Below are 17,894 nucleotides of genomic sequence, written 5' to 3'. Positions count from 1 at the left end.
ATCTGTCGACCTGAGCGTTCCACGTTTATATCAATACTAATACAGCGAGTCCAATTATCTAAACCCATCCGTGTCCCGCAGTGGTGGAGCTGGTGGAGCAGCTGTCGGCGGCGGAGCGCTCGGTGCGCGCTCGCGAACCCTTGCGCCTGGCGCGGCCGGCCGCCGAGCTGCGCGAGGACTTCCGCCGCTTCAGCGAGCTGCGCGACGAGCTGACGCGCGCCGAGCCGCGCGTGCTGGCGCTGCGGGACGCCGCGCAGCTGCTGCGGGACGACGCGCAGCACGTGTGCCGCAGGTGACACCCACTGTCCACACTCGCTCGGTCATCACTAGAGTAGCCCAGTGTACGAGCTGCGCGACGAGCTGACGCGCAGCACGTGTGCCGCAGGTGACACCCACTGGCCACACTTACTCGGTCGTCACTAGAGTAGCCTGGTGTACGAGTTGGATTATTAAAGTGATACTAAGTGACTAGCCCGTTGGCGCAGTTTGTAGTGGCCCTGCTTTCTGTGCCACAGGTTGCGGGTTCCATTCCCGTCTGAGTCTGGGTGTAATATTTGTATTTATATATTTATATATATATATTATCTTAATATATATAAATCTCGTGTCACAATGTTTGTCCACGATGAACTCTTAAACTACTTAACCGATTTTAATCAAATTTGCACACCGTGTGCAGTTTGATCCAACTTGAAAGATAGGGTATATTTTGTTTTGATATATGTAATTATTATATTTAAGAAAAAAAAATAAGGCGATACGAAGTTTGCCAGGTCAGCTAGTTTCTATGTATATTTATATTAAAAAAAATATAACAGTCGGTTGTTACCTGTAACACAAGCATTAAGTTGCTTACCATAGGAACAGACGACCGTGTGTGTATGTTATAAGATATTTATTTATTATTTATTTATTTATACTATTCTTCTATCGCCCAAAAATTTTTCGTTTATCTATCGTATGTCGCATGCGTACCGCGATATTTGTGTGTTTTGATCTGTGTATTAATACTAAAAAGTTTCACTTCGATCGTGGTTACATAAAACCACACAATTCTTTTTGATACTTTACACGATTTAGATGTTCCGTTTTCTCTCATTACTCAGTATTAACGTCGGATTTTCTACTTTAAAAAACCTAACTAAAATTGAAAAATAGAAATATTTACTACTTTTGATATTAGTATAATAATAATAATAATAATAATAATATACTTTATTGTACACCAAAATATAAACAAACAGTAGTAATTACAACAAAAAGATGTACAAAGGCGATCTTATCGCTGAAGAGCGATTTCTTCCAGATAACCTTTGGGCACAGGACATGATATAGTAGTGACGGATAGGAAGTGTACAATATCCATAAGGATGAATAGAAAAAAAAAAATAGTGTATAATAGATTCCTTAATTCATAGACATACACATACAAGTACAAATATCCATACATAAATAATCAAAATAGTATTAATATACGTGTATAATTGTAAAATATATATTGATAATATAAAATATGCATGTTAAAATTCTGAATATTATTGTATGTTACGCGACATATAGTACTTCTTTAGACGTTGCTTAAAACAGCCTGGAGTAGAAGCACGTCTTATTGAAAGCGGAAGAGAATTCCAAAGGCGGACAGCTTTAGCAGTGAAGGAATTAGAATAGAAGGAGGATTTATGGGAAGGAACTTTTAGAAGTAAATTGGAATCAGATCTAAGGGAACGTTCATGGGAATTGCAAAGATACGTGAACCGTTCTTTAAGATATTGAGGGGCATCAGGATTGAAAAGTACACAGTAAAGTAGGGAAAGTACATGAGTATTCCTGCGAAAACGAATCGGGAGCCACTTGAGTTTCTTACGGAAATCGGAGACGTGGTCGTATTTGCGAAGGCCAAATACGAACCTTATACAAAGATTCTGGAGTCGCTCAAGCTTATTCAGTTGCTCCTCTGTAAGATCTAAGAAGCATGCATCTGCATAGTCAAGAATCGGCAAAAGGAGTGATTGGGCTAGTGCAATTTTAGTAGGCAAAGGAAGAAAGAACTGAAGACGACGAAGTGACCCGACGGCTGCAAATATCTTTCTACTAAGTTCAGTTAATTGAGGTGACCAGGAGAGAAACTGATCTAGCGTTACTCCCAAATTCTTAACATTCTTGCTGTAGTTCAGAGTTGTATTGTTAAATACTAAAGGTGGTATAAGTGACCAGTCTATACAACTCATCAGCTTTGGACTACCCACGATAATGACCTGGGACTTTGAAGGATTGACTTTTAACCCGAATGAGTTGCTCCATTTATAAATGTTATTTAAGTCATTATTGAGTTGATTGATACCTGAGGGTAAGTCAGCCAACTTAGAATGGGTATAAATTTGAAGATCGTCCGCATACAGGTGGTAGAGAGAAGAAATGTTTTTGCTGATTGAATTAATAAACAAAGAAAATAAGAGAGGAGACAACACGCCACCTTGCGGTACGCCGGCAACGACGTTAGCCCAGTCAGAGAAAGTATCTTGAACTCGCAACCGTTGCCGGCGCCCATACAAGTAACTGTGAAACCAATCAATAACCGGTGGAGATATATTAAAGGAACGCAAGACAGAAAGCAAAATATCGAAATCCACAGTGTTGAAGGCATTACTGAAGTCAAGTAATGCCAACACTGTAAGACTTCGGTTATCCATAGCATGTCTAATGTCATCAGTAATTTTGACAAGAGCAGTAACCGTGCTGTGACCCCTCCGAAAGCCGGATTGGAAAGGATTTAAGAGGTTGTTCGAGGAAAGGAATGATGTTAGCTGTTGATGTACAAGACGCTCTAAAACCTTGGACAAGAAAGGTAGGATGGAGATGGGGCGAAATTCGGAAAACTCAGATGGATTAGGTTTTTTGGGTAAAGGAATTACTAGAGCGTCTTTCCAGCAGGAAGGAAAAGTACTGGAAGAGAGGGATTCGTTAAATATGTGTGTTATGATAGGAATGATGTGATCAATGATAGGGATAATCATTTTACGACTAACGGAGTCACAGCCCACTGCGCTAGAACAAACTGCTAGTACGTTCTCTTTAACATCACACTCGGATAATTGATAGAAATTAAAGGGAGAAAATTCAAATGGAGTTTGTATGGCTGAAAGGTGTGCAATAGTGTTTGACTTGGTGGTACCATCGATAGTACACGAATTTGTGAAATGATTATTAAGACCATTGAGGTCGAAAGAATTAAAAGGTACAGTCTCTTTGATTTTGCCAACCCCAAGCGATTTTAAAAATTTCCATACCTTAGCAGGGTCTGTTTCTTCGAGTACAGATTTATGAATATGGCGTCGTTGTGCGTCTCTACATGCTCTATTGCAGCGATTACGAGCTATCTTATACCTTTCCCAATTAGATGAACTTGTATTGGACTTGTATTTCGCTTTGGCCCTGTTTTTCTGGTCTTGCAGAGCTTTAATATCAGCTGTAAGCCATGGAGCTGGAAGATGCCTAACACGCACGGGACGTACCGGGGCGTGAGTATCAAAAAGATGGGTAAGTAGGGAGTTAAAAATGGCAATTTTATCATCCACACTAGACGCACCAAGTACTGAAGACCAGTCAATTTTAGCAGCATCTTCGCATAGTCTGTTCATGTCCATACCACTAAAATTGCGTTGCAGGAGGATTCTCGACCTAGCTTTAGGGGGTTTTATTTTATAAGAAACAAAAATAAGATCATGGTATGAGAATGCATCCGCAGAACACTGGCCATGTTTTTCAACGTGGTCAGGTGAGGAGACAAGAATAAGGTCAAGAAGAGATGGAACACAGTTAGGAAAGGAGTGAGTGGCTTGAAGGGGGAGGATGTGCATATTGGTAGAATTAATGACGGAGCGTAGACGTGAAGATCTCCCGTCGAATTTTAGAAGGCACGTATTAAAATCCCCCATGATTACAGTATGACTATATAAAGGAGTAAACAACTCTAAAAGATTTTCAAAAGACGAGAAATAGTCAACAGTCAATGAGGGGTTGTAATACACACCCAGAAGAATCTTGGTACGTGATAACGAAATTTCGAGGAAGAGATGATCTGGCCCGCAACCATCATTAGAAAGAGATTTATGAATGACTGAATATGGGATGTGAGCACGGAGATAGATGGCAACGCCGCCACCTGCCCGTCCAACACGATCGCTGCGAATGAGATGGAATCCAGGGAGGGAATAGGACGTGGACATTAAGCAAGGTTTAAGCCAGGATTCTGATACCATGATTGCATGAATATTCCCTATTTGAAAATTGGATAGAAGATCAGGATAATGACCAGGAATACTCTGTGCGTTTATGTGTACGATATTAAGATTGTTAGGAACATCGAGAAATTGAGAAACAAGATTATCGGAAAGAGATGGAATACTTAGAAAACTACAGTCGAGACTGTGTACCTCAGAGGAGGAAGAGAAGGAATAGAAAGAGTTGTTGCTGTCGCTATCCATTAACGATAAATATAAATATAATAAATAAGAAAAATATGCTATATTTATCAAAATGAGACAAAATGTAAGATAAATTAATATATGTGATACTACAGAAAAAAATACTTATATATAAAATAAAAGTATATATATGAATTATATATATGTGTGTATATATATACACGTCCAATTTAACGACCCGCCCGCCAGCTATTGGAAAAAGAAAATTAAAAAAAAAGTGTAAAAATTGACATGATTTTGGTACCAGACAACAATAATATACAAAAAGTAATAAAAAAAAAAAAAAAACAACACAATACAGTCATTATCAGGTAGGATAAAAAAAAAAGACAATTAACAACAATATTGAATATTAACGACATTTGTGTCATTTCTAAACGACTGACAGTAATAGTTGAAATGTCATTGTCAGAAGTCACTCTTAGAAACAAATGACATAACAAAACAAAAACAACAGATGAAATTTCAGACTTGGTTTCGGCCTTACTCTACCAGTCATCGAATCAGAAGAACAATAAAGTTACTTCAGACTTGGCTCCGGCCTTTTGATATATCAGAACGAAACTTACAAATTCAGACTAGGCTGTATGGATTATAGTCCTTTGCCTTTCCCTATTGGGGATAAATTTTAAAACAACAAACAACAACAAAAACAACAGAATAATATAAATTTAGCTTACTGTTAAAAGAAATGTGTAAATATAAAGGAAATATAATGCAAAGTAGTCAGTGATAAAGTTTTTTTTGTGTACCGACAGAAGTTTAATGAATGAAAAATAAAAATAAAAATAAAAATAAACTTGCCAAAGGTTAAACAACGACAAAATAAAAATACTTGAAGGTATTACTTCTGTTTTACAGTCCTTCTCGTGCGTGAAGCTGCCCGTTGTTTTTGATCAGCTGGTTTAGAAGCTGGACTCTTCTCCTGCAATGAAGAGCTCTCAGCTGTTGAGTGGGGAATGCCTTCGAGATCCGAGAGACACTCAGCCCTGTAATGCTCACCGTCCACCGCCACGATGTGGATTATTCCGTCGCGTGTCCAGCAGTTAACCACACCAAAACGCTTTCTTGCCTCTAAAAACACTTGATGGCGAGTCTTCGTTAAGAACTCAGATTGAGTAAACCCTGACCCCTTTAGTTTAGTTTTAGCAAACCACACTTTATCGCGTACCGCAGCATCGGTAAACTTTATGACAATAGGTCTAGGCTTTTTGTCAGATGGTCGACCCAGTCGGTACGATGCCTTGATGCTGCTGCTCGAGAAGTTAAGAAGTTTCAAATGGTCTGCTACGAGGGTGGTAATTTTTAGTGACGTGTCTTCAGACTTATCCTCCGGGACACCATGCATCAGAAGCGTTTTGCGCCTCCTCCTCATTTCCAGGCGGTCAACCTCTCTGTCTAGTAATTCGACCTGACGTTGTAGTGATTTAAGTGCTATGAGAATGAAAGATTTGAATGACTCGAACTCAGCAGCCAAGGATGATGTTGAAACTGGAGAGTGAGAATTTCCCTTCTGGAGATCTTTTTGTTGTTTTTGCTGGAATTCGTCCATCCTTTTGTTGAACATCTCAGACATAGCAATAATGGTATCCTTCAAAGACTCCATGGTTATTGATAATTTAGTAGGTGTTGGTTTTTGCAGTTAAAGAAATTAATTACGTAGGATAATAATAGCTGGCGGGTAACAGGGTGCAATCCTAAAGAATATGCATTAAACGAGCAGGAAAACTTATTAAAATTAATTTAAATTCAAAAAATAACTAACACTATCCAAAATTGTGTGTTGACACTTTCAAATCTACCCGCCGAAAAAAGTATAAATTTAGTATAAATTTCAACTGCGAGTATCGAAGTCGAATAAACCATTAATAAAATTATTATAAAAGGAAATATCTATACTAACATGTAAAAGATTAAGAAACACTAAACATCCAGCCATTACTTTAAATAACAAAAAGCAATGCTACCCGCAGACTGGGCGAGCTCCGCCTCCGCCTACAGTCGCTCCGCAAGCTGTCGGGCGTGTACGCGCTGAAGCTGGGAGCAGCGCTCGCGCGCTCCCCGCAGCACAGCTCGGTGCTCGCCGCCGCCGCCGCCAGCGCCACCGCCACTGCACAGGTATGCACGCACACGCACACGCACACACACACACACACACACACACACACACACGCACTCACGCACACACACACACACGCACACACACGCACTCACGCACACACACACTCGCACACGCACACACACAAACAAAAATGTAAAGTATAGTGCGAAATCCACGCACATATACACAACGACATAATAAAGACACACACGCGCGTACGCACTCACGCACACACACACTCGCACACGCACACACACAAACGAGTTTATGTACCCAAAAATGTAAAGTATAATGCAAAATCCACGCACACATACACAACGACATAATAAAGACACAAAGCGTTTTAAAATAAACGTTTTAAACACAATAAGAACATTGCTAATATTGTATGAAATAAAAATATTGAACCAAGTTTTCAAACCCAATCAATTTTATGAAGTAACTAATATTACTTACTTGATAATAAAGTTGTACACGCAGACGATTACACCCACCAACGCACACACACAAAAGATACTTATTTAAAGCTTGACACTGCTTAAAACACAAAGCACATGTTCACAGATAATTCTTAAACATAGTGAGCTTTTTGAAAAGCAAGTACACAGTAATTAAAGTAATCATCTCCACAAACGTTGAGAATATTTAATGTATTATAATTGATTTATTTTTACTTTTAATTTTCAAATTCAAGTAGATAGTAAATATTATTTATAATATCTCGATTAGTTTGAAAGTACTCGAGTGTAAGACTAACGTAAAAGTTTGAAAAATTGTAAAAAAAGCCACAGTAGTATTTTTTTTTCCTTGGTAAAAAATGAAAATATTTTTCATCAAAACCTTTTGTATAGTGTTTATTTCAACTGAAACTGTAATTTTTCTGTTAGTGGCCATGATCGTAAGAAATATATGAATAATATCACATGATTTTTAGAACAATAAAACCATTATCCATACAATAGACTAAGTCAATAATAATAGTAACGTGACGTCATTACACTCGAGTAATTTAGTAAGACAGTGTAAGTCAAAAGTAATTCATAGTCACTGTAGCCGCTTGCACGTACGTAACGTATGCATTTGTCGTAGCTGTTGGAGGAGACGCTGCCCGCCTCGCTGCCGCCGCTCGACGACACCGAGTGAGTCACGTGTTTAGTTTACACTACTGATGCTAAGTGGGAGTTACGGGGAGCTAGGAGGGATTCAGTGGGAGTTACGGGGAGCTAGGAGGGATTCAGTGGGAGTTACGGGGAGCTAGGAGGGATTCAGTGGGAGTCATGGGGAGCTAGGAGAGATTAAGTGGGAATTACTGGGAATATCGACACATCAGTATCATATTTCATACGAAAAGGACGGTAAAAGTTTACTTGATAAGAAATATGTGTCATTTAATAAAACAAGTGTAGTAGTACGTACGCCTACGGGGGGAAACGCCTAGCAATGAAGAATAGCAATTCGACGAAACGAAATAATTGTTAAGAGAATGAACGAAGAATAAAAATATACGTTACAGTTTATGAAATATAAAGTTAAGAAATGGAGGGGTAGGACTTTGTGGGAACATGATGGGTAGTTGTTATATTGGGATTAGTCTCCATTCGTGTGGTAAATGGGGTTACCTATGAAGGATTGTGATGGAGAGAGTAAAGGAAAAAAACAGATATAACACAGAAATAGTGAATCTCAATTTATTTGATGCAACCTAGTCGGGAACTTTTGACAAAACTATGAGCTATATTTTAACAAAACTTTAAATTATGGTTTTCCAATATGACATTTTGCTTAATTTACAAAAAAAGGTGAATTTTCTTGACATACGATAAAAATAGTACCACGCGTATTATGCACGCTCCCTACACGTAGGATATCAGCTAATTTCATCTGTTTTTTTTTATTTTCCAAATTGGAGTAAGATATTGTGATATGGCACACAGTATGATTGAATTGATTTGAATCGTAATATGGCACACAGTATGAATTGATTTGAATCGTAATATGGCACACAGTATGATTGTTGAATCCACAATTGAAAGATATTTTTTCTTTAATTTTTTATTGTTATGCTTGCTTTGTAAGAGTAGAAAGTAATATTAGATTAATTATCCACAGCGAACTTAGTGAAGAACGTGAGCAACGCGAACTAAGCGGCATTCGCCGCGGATTACGCTTCGTCTGCCGTGTGGCGCGAGCCTCACTGCCCTTCCAAGCCCTACTGTTACTGCTACTGGGAGCGGCCGCGCTGGCCCCGCTGGCACCCAGCGACTGCCGCAGTAACACGCCCAGTCTGACGCCAGTGCTACGCTACCCACACGGCCCGCCACCGCTCTAGTCCAGTTATCTACCCGTGATCCTCCACTGGTAGTCCACTGGTGACCGGGCGCCCCTCCCGCCCTCAGACGCAAACCGAGTTAATCGAGTCACTCGAATCGATTACATCACAAACCTATTCTTATTTAATATTCTTTTATAAAATATTTAATCAATACTAGTTGATAGGATTTAAATCGAGTGTAAGAGTTGATTTAAATCACTCGAATGTGTAAATCGAGTCGATTGACTCGATAGCTCGTCGCGTTAAGTTAGACATTCCGACACGACGCCGCCTGTAAATACGACGAGATTTTTGTATATTTGTAACGTTGGTTAGTTAGCGGCGATGTCGATTATATTTATATTCGTTATTTATGTAACACGTATTTAAAAATGGCGCCGCACAAATGTAACGACGGCTTTCTGTACGCATTCACGCATTGTTACTTAACTTATAGTGTAAGGGCTCGTTTACGATGATTTCAGTAAAGCCTTACATCGATCGTCTTGTTTTATTTTATAACACACTTTCACCCTTATATAATAAAATAATACTAAATAGCTGCTAACATCAAATTCGACTGCATTATCACTGCAATATCGAAAAATTTTAAACAAATTGCTGACCAAGACAGCTTCCTTGTTCCACTTGTTTAGTACAATAACTATTTTTGTCTTGCCTCTTTTTGTATTTTGCGGTATAGTCATAAAAATTAGATGAATAAAAAAAAACTGATAATACAGTGAATGTTCCCATATTATAAATGTATAAATAATCTTCAAAGTAATTTAAATGCTTAAATCTTATCAGGAAGATGCAAATTTATTTTAAATGATTTTTTACGATTTTTACGGTAAGAAAATCCACTTAAAAAAAACTGGTTTTCTCGAAAAGGCGATTTTTTTTTTCAATTAGATACGTCATCAAATATATTTTCAAATAAATAAAACGTCCATATTTGTATTCAAATTCCAGTCGTGTGTTTTTTAAAACTTCTAAATATATATTTGACTGAGAATAAATTTAAAAGTATCAAAATATCAGTAAACATTTATTAAATTACATAATCAAACAACCTTACTACTACGAGAGGTAAGGAAAACTGCGAGTGCGCTGTTCGCGGCGTTGATCGCTCGCGCTCGACTCCACTTCCTGGAAACAGTTTAAAAAATAACATTTTTAATTCTCAATTTAAATCATAAAAATTAAGCATAGGTTTGTTTAATCAGACTGGACTTTAAAAATATTTTTGTCTTACCAAGCACTACCGATACTAGCGTATTAAGAGGGGAATCAGATTAGAAATTCTAGACTGTACCTTAGAAATCTGTCAAAAGTTCGATTATTTTTTGTAGTGGGGTCTAGGGCGCCCCTGTAACTAGCCCCATGACTACTGTAATTCCTCAAAGCACAGTACAAGTCATTAGCAAAGCGACGAATGAATTTGATTACGCGTTGACGCTAGATTCGATCCCCATACGATTTTTGAATAGGCCATATAAGTGTTTATCGTGGTCTGCGTGTTTATATTCTTTTTATTATGTTTTCGGATAGTAAGTTTTCAATTGACACTATAGAGTGTGAGGCATTTATAATTGTCTGTTGTAAAGAACAGTAAACTTATAAAATTATGTTTATCACAAAGAATTAAAGCTAAATTCCACACATTCCACACGGCAACTAAACAAACAATTTTTGTTTATAATGGAAATTAAATCAATTTTTATTTTAAATGTTTTAAAAAATGAGTCATTTTGAAAATGATTTTTGTGCTTTATCTTTGTGTACATCCGCCAACCTGCATTGGAGCAGCGTGGTGGATTAAGCTCCGATCCTTCTCCTACATGGGGAAAAAGGCCTATGCCCAGCAGTGGGATATTACAGGCTGAAGCGTATCTTTGTGTACAAGTGTACCTACCTACATTTTTTTTATACAACTAGATCGGCAAAGAAGCGTCCGGTTCACATGGTGGTAAGCGATTACCGTAGCTTATAGACGTCTGCAACACCAGAAGTATCGCAAGCGCGTTGTCCTCCCTATCCCGATTCTCCCTAAGAGCCCTGGTCACCTTACTTACCACAGGACACAACACTGCTCGGAAGCAGTATTATTTAGTAATGATCTTTTGTAAAGACGAGGTACTACCCCAGTCGGGCTACTCCATATTTTGAGCAGGAAATTTTCCCATGTACCCTACCTAAGTTAATGTATGTTAGTAACTATTAATGTATTTTTGGCAAAATATAATGGTCTGTTTTTACAGATTCTAGTCAGTTTATTCACTACTTTTCTATCTTACTGTTATGAAAAAAAGGTGTTATCATTATGATACTCACCTCCGGTTGTTGCTGCGTGCTACGTATCAACAGCGTCAGTAGAACAATAACTACCTGCCATAAAACATATATTCTGGTAATAATAATGATGACAGATTATGATTTATGCGAGATTTAAAATACGACGTCGATAGCTTTTGAATTGACAATCCTAAAAGTACCTGACCATATATATGTTGGCGAATATACTCCCTACTATGAGTAACGATCGCTATCAGGTGTACATGATAACAACCGGGACCGACATCTTAACGTGCTCTCCGAAGAACGGCGAAGAGACCCACAAGGACTGTACAAACATCCAGACCACGGCAAACATCTGTATGGCCAATACAAATCTTTGTCATGTGCGGTGATCGAACCCGCAACCGCTAGCGCAACAGCCACAAACCAGTGGTGTAACCGTTGCGCCAATGCGTCGCCTATATACACATAATTATGTTTACAGTATCAAAATTAAAATAAATTAGTTATTAATTAGTATTTTATCATTTATTATCATATCCTCAGTTTAACTTTAAGCATATTTGGTTCGAAAAATCCAAATGTAATACCTAGCACCTACTTAGCAAATTATTGAAAAAAAAACGAGTGTGGCTTAGACCACACGATCGAAGTAAAACTTCTTTAGCAATAGGCCTGCACTGTGTCTTAGATATACGAAACGTAACCGGCTATGAGAGAAATAGCCTCAAAAAATACCTCTCTCTCTTGCTCCGTTCGCCTCACGCGATCAAGCCTGCGTAAAAAAGTTTTACTTAAAAAAAAAAACAAAGTTCTGATGACCTGTAGAAGAACAGCGAGGCCAACTAGCGCGTGTACAGCGAGCGACACACGCACGAGCGGCGCCTCCGCGGCGCGCACGCAGCCGCGCTTCTGGAGCGACCGCGCCGCGTCTGCGTCCTCGCCGTACCTCTGAGCGTCGCGAGCGATAGAGGGAGATAGGGTTAGTGCTCAGTGTAGAGAGAGAGAGAGAGAGAGAGAGAGAGAGAGAGATTAAAATCACACTTTATGTACATAAAATTAAGGATTTAGTGATTTATTAGAAGTGACTGACTGACATTAACTGAGACAAATACCGCAGGAAATTCCCTGCTCAAAATATGGAGAAGCCCAACTGCGGTAGTACCTCGACCTTACAGAAGACCACAGCTAAGTAATACTGCTTTCAAGCAGTGTTGTGTTCCTGTTGGTGAGTTGGGTGAGCAGGGCTCCTGGGGGTATTAGGGATGGGGTCGGTAGTGAGCTGCGATGCTTCTGGTGTAGCAGACGTCTATAAGCTACGGTAATTACTTACCATCAGGTGAGCCGTTCGCTTGTTTGCCGACATAATCATTTATAATAATTGTGTTTGCTCGCAAACGAAAAAAAAACCGACTTCAATTACATCGACGAGTAATACAACGTAGATCGACGAAAAAATAGTCAAGTAAAAACGCGTTATCAAAGATTACTCAAAAAGCAGTTATCAGATCTCGGTAAAATTTATATGTGACCACATGATAAACATCAGCTTTCGATTAAATTAAAAATTATCAAAATCGGTACATCCAGTAGAAAGTTATGTGGTATAATACAACGTAGGTCGACGAAAAAAGCGTTAAGTAAAAACGCATTATTAGATATAACTCGAAAAGTAGTTGTTAGATCTCAAATAAATTTAAATGGGACCAATTGGCACACAAAACCTTTCGATTAAAACAAAATTTGTCGAAATCGGTCTACCCGGTCAAAAGTTCTGATGTAACATACATAAAAAAAAAAAAAAAAAAAAAAAAAAAAAAAAAAAAAAAAAAAAAAATACAGTCGAATTGAGAACCTCCTCCTTTTTTGGAAGTCGGTTAAAAAAGAGTTGCTACCTGGGGTTTTGGTGACGATTGGCAATTATTTTTTTTTTTGATTAATATGTAAAATGAAAGAAAAAAAAACGTACTTGCTGTAAGGGATCGTGAAAGCAGGCGGTCAAGACGTGTGGCGAACAACACGAATAGGGAGAGGCGGGGAGCAACACTTTACCGTCAATTCCCGATAACCTAGTTGATAGTAAACTGACAGATATAAAACATAATAATTATTTTGTACTAGTTTCTGGCCGCAATTTCTTTTGCGTGGAATAGTTTCTTTGGGCTAACGCTAAATTTAACCCGCGACTTTGTTTACGTAAAACTTGCAAAACTTTTAAAACAAAAACCCCCAATTTTGAAATATTCTTCATTGGTGCCCCGCTCCTATTGGTCTTAGCGTAACGATATATAGCCTATGGACTTCCTCAATAAATGGGCTATCTAACAATGATTTTTTTTTCAAATCGGACCAATTAGCGAGTTCAAGCAAACAAACAAACAAACAAACTCTTCAGATTTATAACTTTTTCGATTTTATATACAAAAATTAGTGTGGGATTATGTAAATATTAAAATAACAAGAAGAAACGTAAGGGTATCCAAAAATCTGGAAATGTCCATTAATTTACGAGTAAAACGCTTAACATAAAAAAAAACGAGTGCTTTAGACCACACAACTAAAGTAAAACTTCTTTAGTTTCCCCTTCAGTAATATATGTGTACGAAACGTAACTCTCTTTTTTTCTACCTTCACTAAATTATATCTCCCTCTCAACTTCCGACTTTCGTTCGCGTCGCCCGATCACACTTTTCATAACGCTCGTGTCACGCAATCACCAGCTTACTCCCCAAGGCAAGTATGCGTAAAGACGTTTTACTTCAAAAAATCCTATTACTAGAGTCGTTCTCGTCAGCTCACAATAATAATCCATGAACGTGACCTATATTTACTGCTAGATATATTTCTTTTACACATCCAAAGATAATGGTCCTTCGCGGCCATAAGATAACAATTACCAACAGCAAGCTCTTTCATCTTTCTGTTTGAGAATCTATCTTTGCTTATAGCGACTTCGTGTAGCTCAAATGGTAAAATTAATAAAACACGGGAAACGAGTACTAACTTCATAACAATGTCTTCATCCTCGTTCAGGAAATCGATGTTCATCCAGGGAATTTCGTGCCAGTCGTTTGGATGGTCCGCGCCACAGCAGTTCAGCTCTATCTTCAATGTAATTAAGTTTAACCCTCAATTAAGAAGACTAAAAAGCTTGAAAGATCCGAGTTTAGCTTAATTGAAATGGTTCTTATGTGATGTTATGTTAATAACGTCAGTTATTTACACTAAGTTTTTACTCCGAAAATACAGAATAGCTCTTAGGACTGTTCTAAAAAGAACATTACTAATTCAATGATTGTATAAGAATAGTAGCGATTGGTAATACTCAGCGGTTCGTTTTATTGCAGTGACAATTTGATAACTTTAAGAACATCTGGCGTAAAAAGTTGTTCATTCAAGAAGGCTACAAAAACGATGTGCAAAATGCTAAATGATTGTTTTATATTTAATTATAATTATATAAAATGACTATTGATTCAGAATATAAATTCTGTGACGAAAAATTTTCTGGAATCTCAACTTACAACTTACTCTTTAAGAATCAATAATTATATTTAAAGTTACCTGCATCGTGTCGATAAATCGTTTCCATGTTGGCTCAGTGAGATACTGAGACATGCCAAAGCGCAGAGTTGACGATAACTCTTTCATTAGAGCCTGGAATTATTAGTCTTATTTACTTCACTTTCAGAGCTATATTTGTTGATGATCATAATAACAAGGAGTATTTCATATCTAAAACGGGACATTTATTTACTCACATAATGAATACAAATCGCTTGTGGTGACAGTCATCGACATATCAATAACTCGAAATTATGACCAAAAATCAGAGGAAGCATCTCATTTTTAAATAACTTAAAAAAGGAAGTCATGTCTATTTATATCAAATCAATGGCCTAAAAAATAAGTTTCAAGCTTCTAACTCTAAAAATGACGATCCTTCCATACAACTTTTCATCCGCACCTTTCAACTCATTACACACCTTTTTTCGCATTAGAAAGTAGCATATATCCTTTCTCAGGCTCAAGACTATCTGTGTACCTTTGATTTAATCGGCACAATAGTTTTGGCGTGAAAGCGCGACAGACAGACACAAAGTTACTTTCGCATGTATAATACTAGTACAACATTGTTACCTTGAGAGTTGTCTTACAGGCAGCATGTATTAGTAGTCCATTAGCAGCAAGCAATGTTCCACTGAGAAGCCACACTCGAGACACGGGGGCCGTCCTGCCCCAGTGCTGGTCGCGGAGCAACCAAGTGACCAAGCGGAACCCACTAGTGTAGTGTAGTTTCATGCAATACGCTTGTAATAGGATCAACGCGTAGATCAGGTAGACTTTAAACTGGTGATAGATATTAAAATAAATTATTTGAGTTGTGAAGATAACATGATTTTTTTTTAATTATTAGTATTACAGAAGAAATTATAGTTTTGTAAAAGCTCTCAACTTTTAGATGATAGATTATTATGTCAAAAAGTGTGATCGCGCGAGGTGAACGGAAATTGAGAGATAGAAAGAGAGAGATAGTTACGTTTCGTATAATACTGTAGGAACTAAAGAGGTTTAACTTCAGTCGTGTGGTCAAGAGCACACTCTTTTTTGTGTTTTCTCGAATAAAACCTTTTTTATGCGAGCACCTAATTATTCTATGATTTAATGCCACTATTCAATATTTTATCTACTCAAACGAAGTTTTCAGTTACCTTATGTATGTTTTTCAACAATGACATAACCTTGTATGAAGTGTTGTAGCAATATATGACCATAACCAACGAGATGGTCAACTGCGCTATCAAAAGCGCGCGTAGAACGCCCGCCAACCGATGTCGGCCATCTCTAGAGAGCGTGATACCTCCAGCCATGTGACCACATGGCGTCGCATGCTATCAACTGAAATTATATAAATACATATTCTAAGAGTCAAAACTGACCGTGGAATATATAATTATGGACATCTAACGATAAGCTATTATGTAGATTATCTGTCGATGTCACTTAGGCTTTGTCGATAACTAATAATAAATAATTAACATTTTGGTCAATAGGATATTAGGCATTCTTATGTTTTGCCAAGTTGAGATAGGCTATGATATCTTTAAGAATTTGGTATGCATGTGTCCATGTTTTATGACGTTTATGAGCATTTTTACACAGATTAGTGAACATATTTATGTTCGCATGTGCCGATACACTACAACTTACAAATAATTGGTAGCGAATACTGATCATGCAAGGGCAATAATCATAACCCAGAAACAAAATGTCTGTGGACTATCATTACGCATCAAATACCCTCAACGCTGTGTACCTAGTGTAGCTTAGTATACCTATTAGATTTAAAAGATATAAATTACCTTTTTTGTTTTTACAATAACTTTTCTCACTACTCTCGGTAAATATCCGTTAAACAATATTTTATTGTTTGCTTACTTTAGCCTTTATCTGCTTTAATAAGCAATGATTACTAAATGTAATGGTTTCCTAAACTTAAATTTTCAATTTCATTTGGCAATAAGCATCTGTTTGACATTCATGTTTTTTTTAATACATAGCAAATATTTTATTTATTTATAATTAAAATTTATTCAAATAATTTGTTATTATTTTAAGCGAAGAGTACAAAGTATTGTTTATTTTACAAAAAAAATGGTGACAACAAATTATTATAATAAGCAATAATGTAAATACCACATTCAAATACCAACCTTTTTTCCCCTAGCAACGCTTGATCAATACATAAGTGAAATCCTCAAACTGGCTTGATCGTATACACAGAAAATTTATAAAAACAATAAAACTCAATCATTTGTTTTCATTCTCAAAATGTCTAAATAATAGTCATTTAATATTTTAAGGAATATTAAATTGCGTATTTAGTTCTTAGTGAATATTCGTCAACATGTCGGAAGTGGAGGTGAGGAAAAGAGTGAAGGTGACTTGGAGTGATGATTTAAGTCACAATTCGGAAGAGGAGAGAGGTAATAGTATTTGTGGCTTGCTATAATTGAAACACTCCATACATTCCTTCGTTTAGACTTTTAGACAATTAAACAAGTTCGGATCACGTCGGGGTTCACCAGTTTGGTGGTGTGTGAGAGGAACAGGGCATAAAGTTTCTCATCCACCATTGTAAAGGCAGGATCCTCCGACCAGACGGGTATTGAGTCTGGTGGGCTACTGCCCCGACGGTTATTGTCGGGTTCTTGTATATATATTCAATCGCTCTGATAAATTTGATATCGCGATGTAGGATACGTCAGTTTTCTCTTTTTTTTATGTCACTAGACAGATGCCACCATACAAGTAGTACTTTCTTTGATAGCAATGCTTGACAAATCTTGATTTCAGTTTTGTATTTTTCATTTTCATAAATAACACTTCTGATCAAAACTTTTATTTAACGGTGCATTCAACTAATTTAAAGCTTCCTCTCCAACTAAGAACAATAGCAAACAGGTTTTATAATGCTCTGTAAGTTGTTAGAAATTCTCTTATGACAAACAGGATTTCTCATAATGTCCGTGATATGCTTACGATGACATGGTGTCACAATGTTACGATATCATGAAGTTTCATTTAAAATTCCTTTTACCTACTGAAGTAGTTTAGTAAATTCAGCATTTGAAGTTCCTATTCATCGAGTTTATCCAATTTAATGAACGATTAAATTATCGGTGCAGAAAAGGAA

General features: G+C 37.4%; 2 protein-coding genes across 2 annotated transcripts in view; one reads left to right on the top strand and one right to left on the bottom strand.

Annotated features, from left to right (window-relative positions):
- LOC123655766 (nesprin-2-like) overlaps positions 1-9,398 on the top strand; it is a 34,144-nt gene extending 24,746 nt beyond the window's left edge. Inside the window, exons 9-12 of the mRNA XM_045591519.1 lie at positions 82-292; positions 6,458-6,602; positions 7,675-7,724; positions 8,695-9,398. Of these exons, the coding sequence (XP_045447475.1) occupies positions 82-292; positions 6,458-6,602; positions 7,675-7,724; positions 8,695-8,914 (626 nt within the window). The 3' untranslated portion in view covers positions 8,915-9,398. The remainder of the gene's footprint in view (positions 1-81; positions 293-6,457; positions 6,603-7,674; positions 7,725-8,694) is intronic.
- A 536-nt stretch (positions 9,399-9,934) lies between these two features.
- On the bottom strand, positions 9,935-16,005 carry LOC123655939 (RDS/peripherin-like protein xRDS35). The gene is made up of 8 exons (XM_045591677.1): positions 15,910-16,005; positions 15,338-15,547; positions 14,762-14,854; positions 14,202-14,302; positions 13,167-13,266; positions 12,020-12,148; positions 11,234-11,287; positions 9,935-10,048 (listed from the first exon to the last, which is right to left on the bottom strand). The coding sequence occupies exons 1-8, from the start codon at positions 15,970-15,972 to the stop codon at positions 9,980-9,982; spliced, it is 819 nt and encodes a 272-aa protein (XP_045447633.1). The 5' UTR covers positions 15,973-16,005; the 3' UTR covers positions 9,935-9,979.
- Between the last annotated feature and the right edge of the window lie 1,889 nt (positions 16,006-17,894).

The sequence above is a fragment of the Melitaea cinxia genome, chromosome 8, assembly GCF_905220565.1.
Source record: "Melitaea cinxia chromosome 8, ilMelCinx1.1, whole genome shotgun sequence".
Lineage (NCBI taxonomy): Eukaryota > Metazoa > Arthropoda > Insecta > Lepidoptera > Nymphalidae > Melitaea > Melitaea cinxia.
This window is presented reverse-complemented; position numbering and strand designations above follow the sequence as displayed.

What these genes read in the sequence shown, in the direction of transcription:
- LOC123655939 (XM_045591677.1), bottom strand. Translation starts at nt 15,972, where the DNA reads ATGGTCATATATTGCTACAACACTTCATACAAGGTTATGTCATTGTTG. An exon ending in CCTGTAAGACAACTCTCAAG is followed by an intron (nt 14,855 to 15,337) that starts GTAACAATGTTG and finishes TAATAATTCCAG; the next exon opens with GCTCTAATGAAAGAGTTATC. An exon ending in GATGAAGACATTGTTATGAA is followed by an intron (nt 13,267 to 14,201) that starts GTTAGTACTCGT and finishes ACTATCAACTAG; the next exon opens with GTTATCGGGAATTGACGGTA.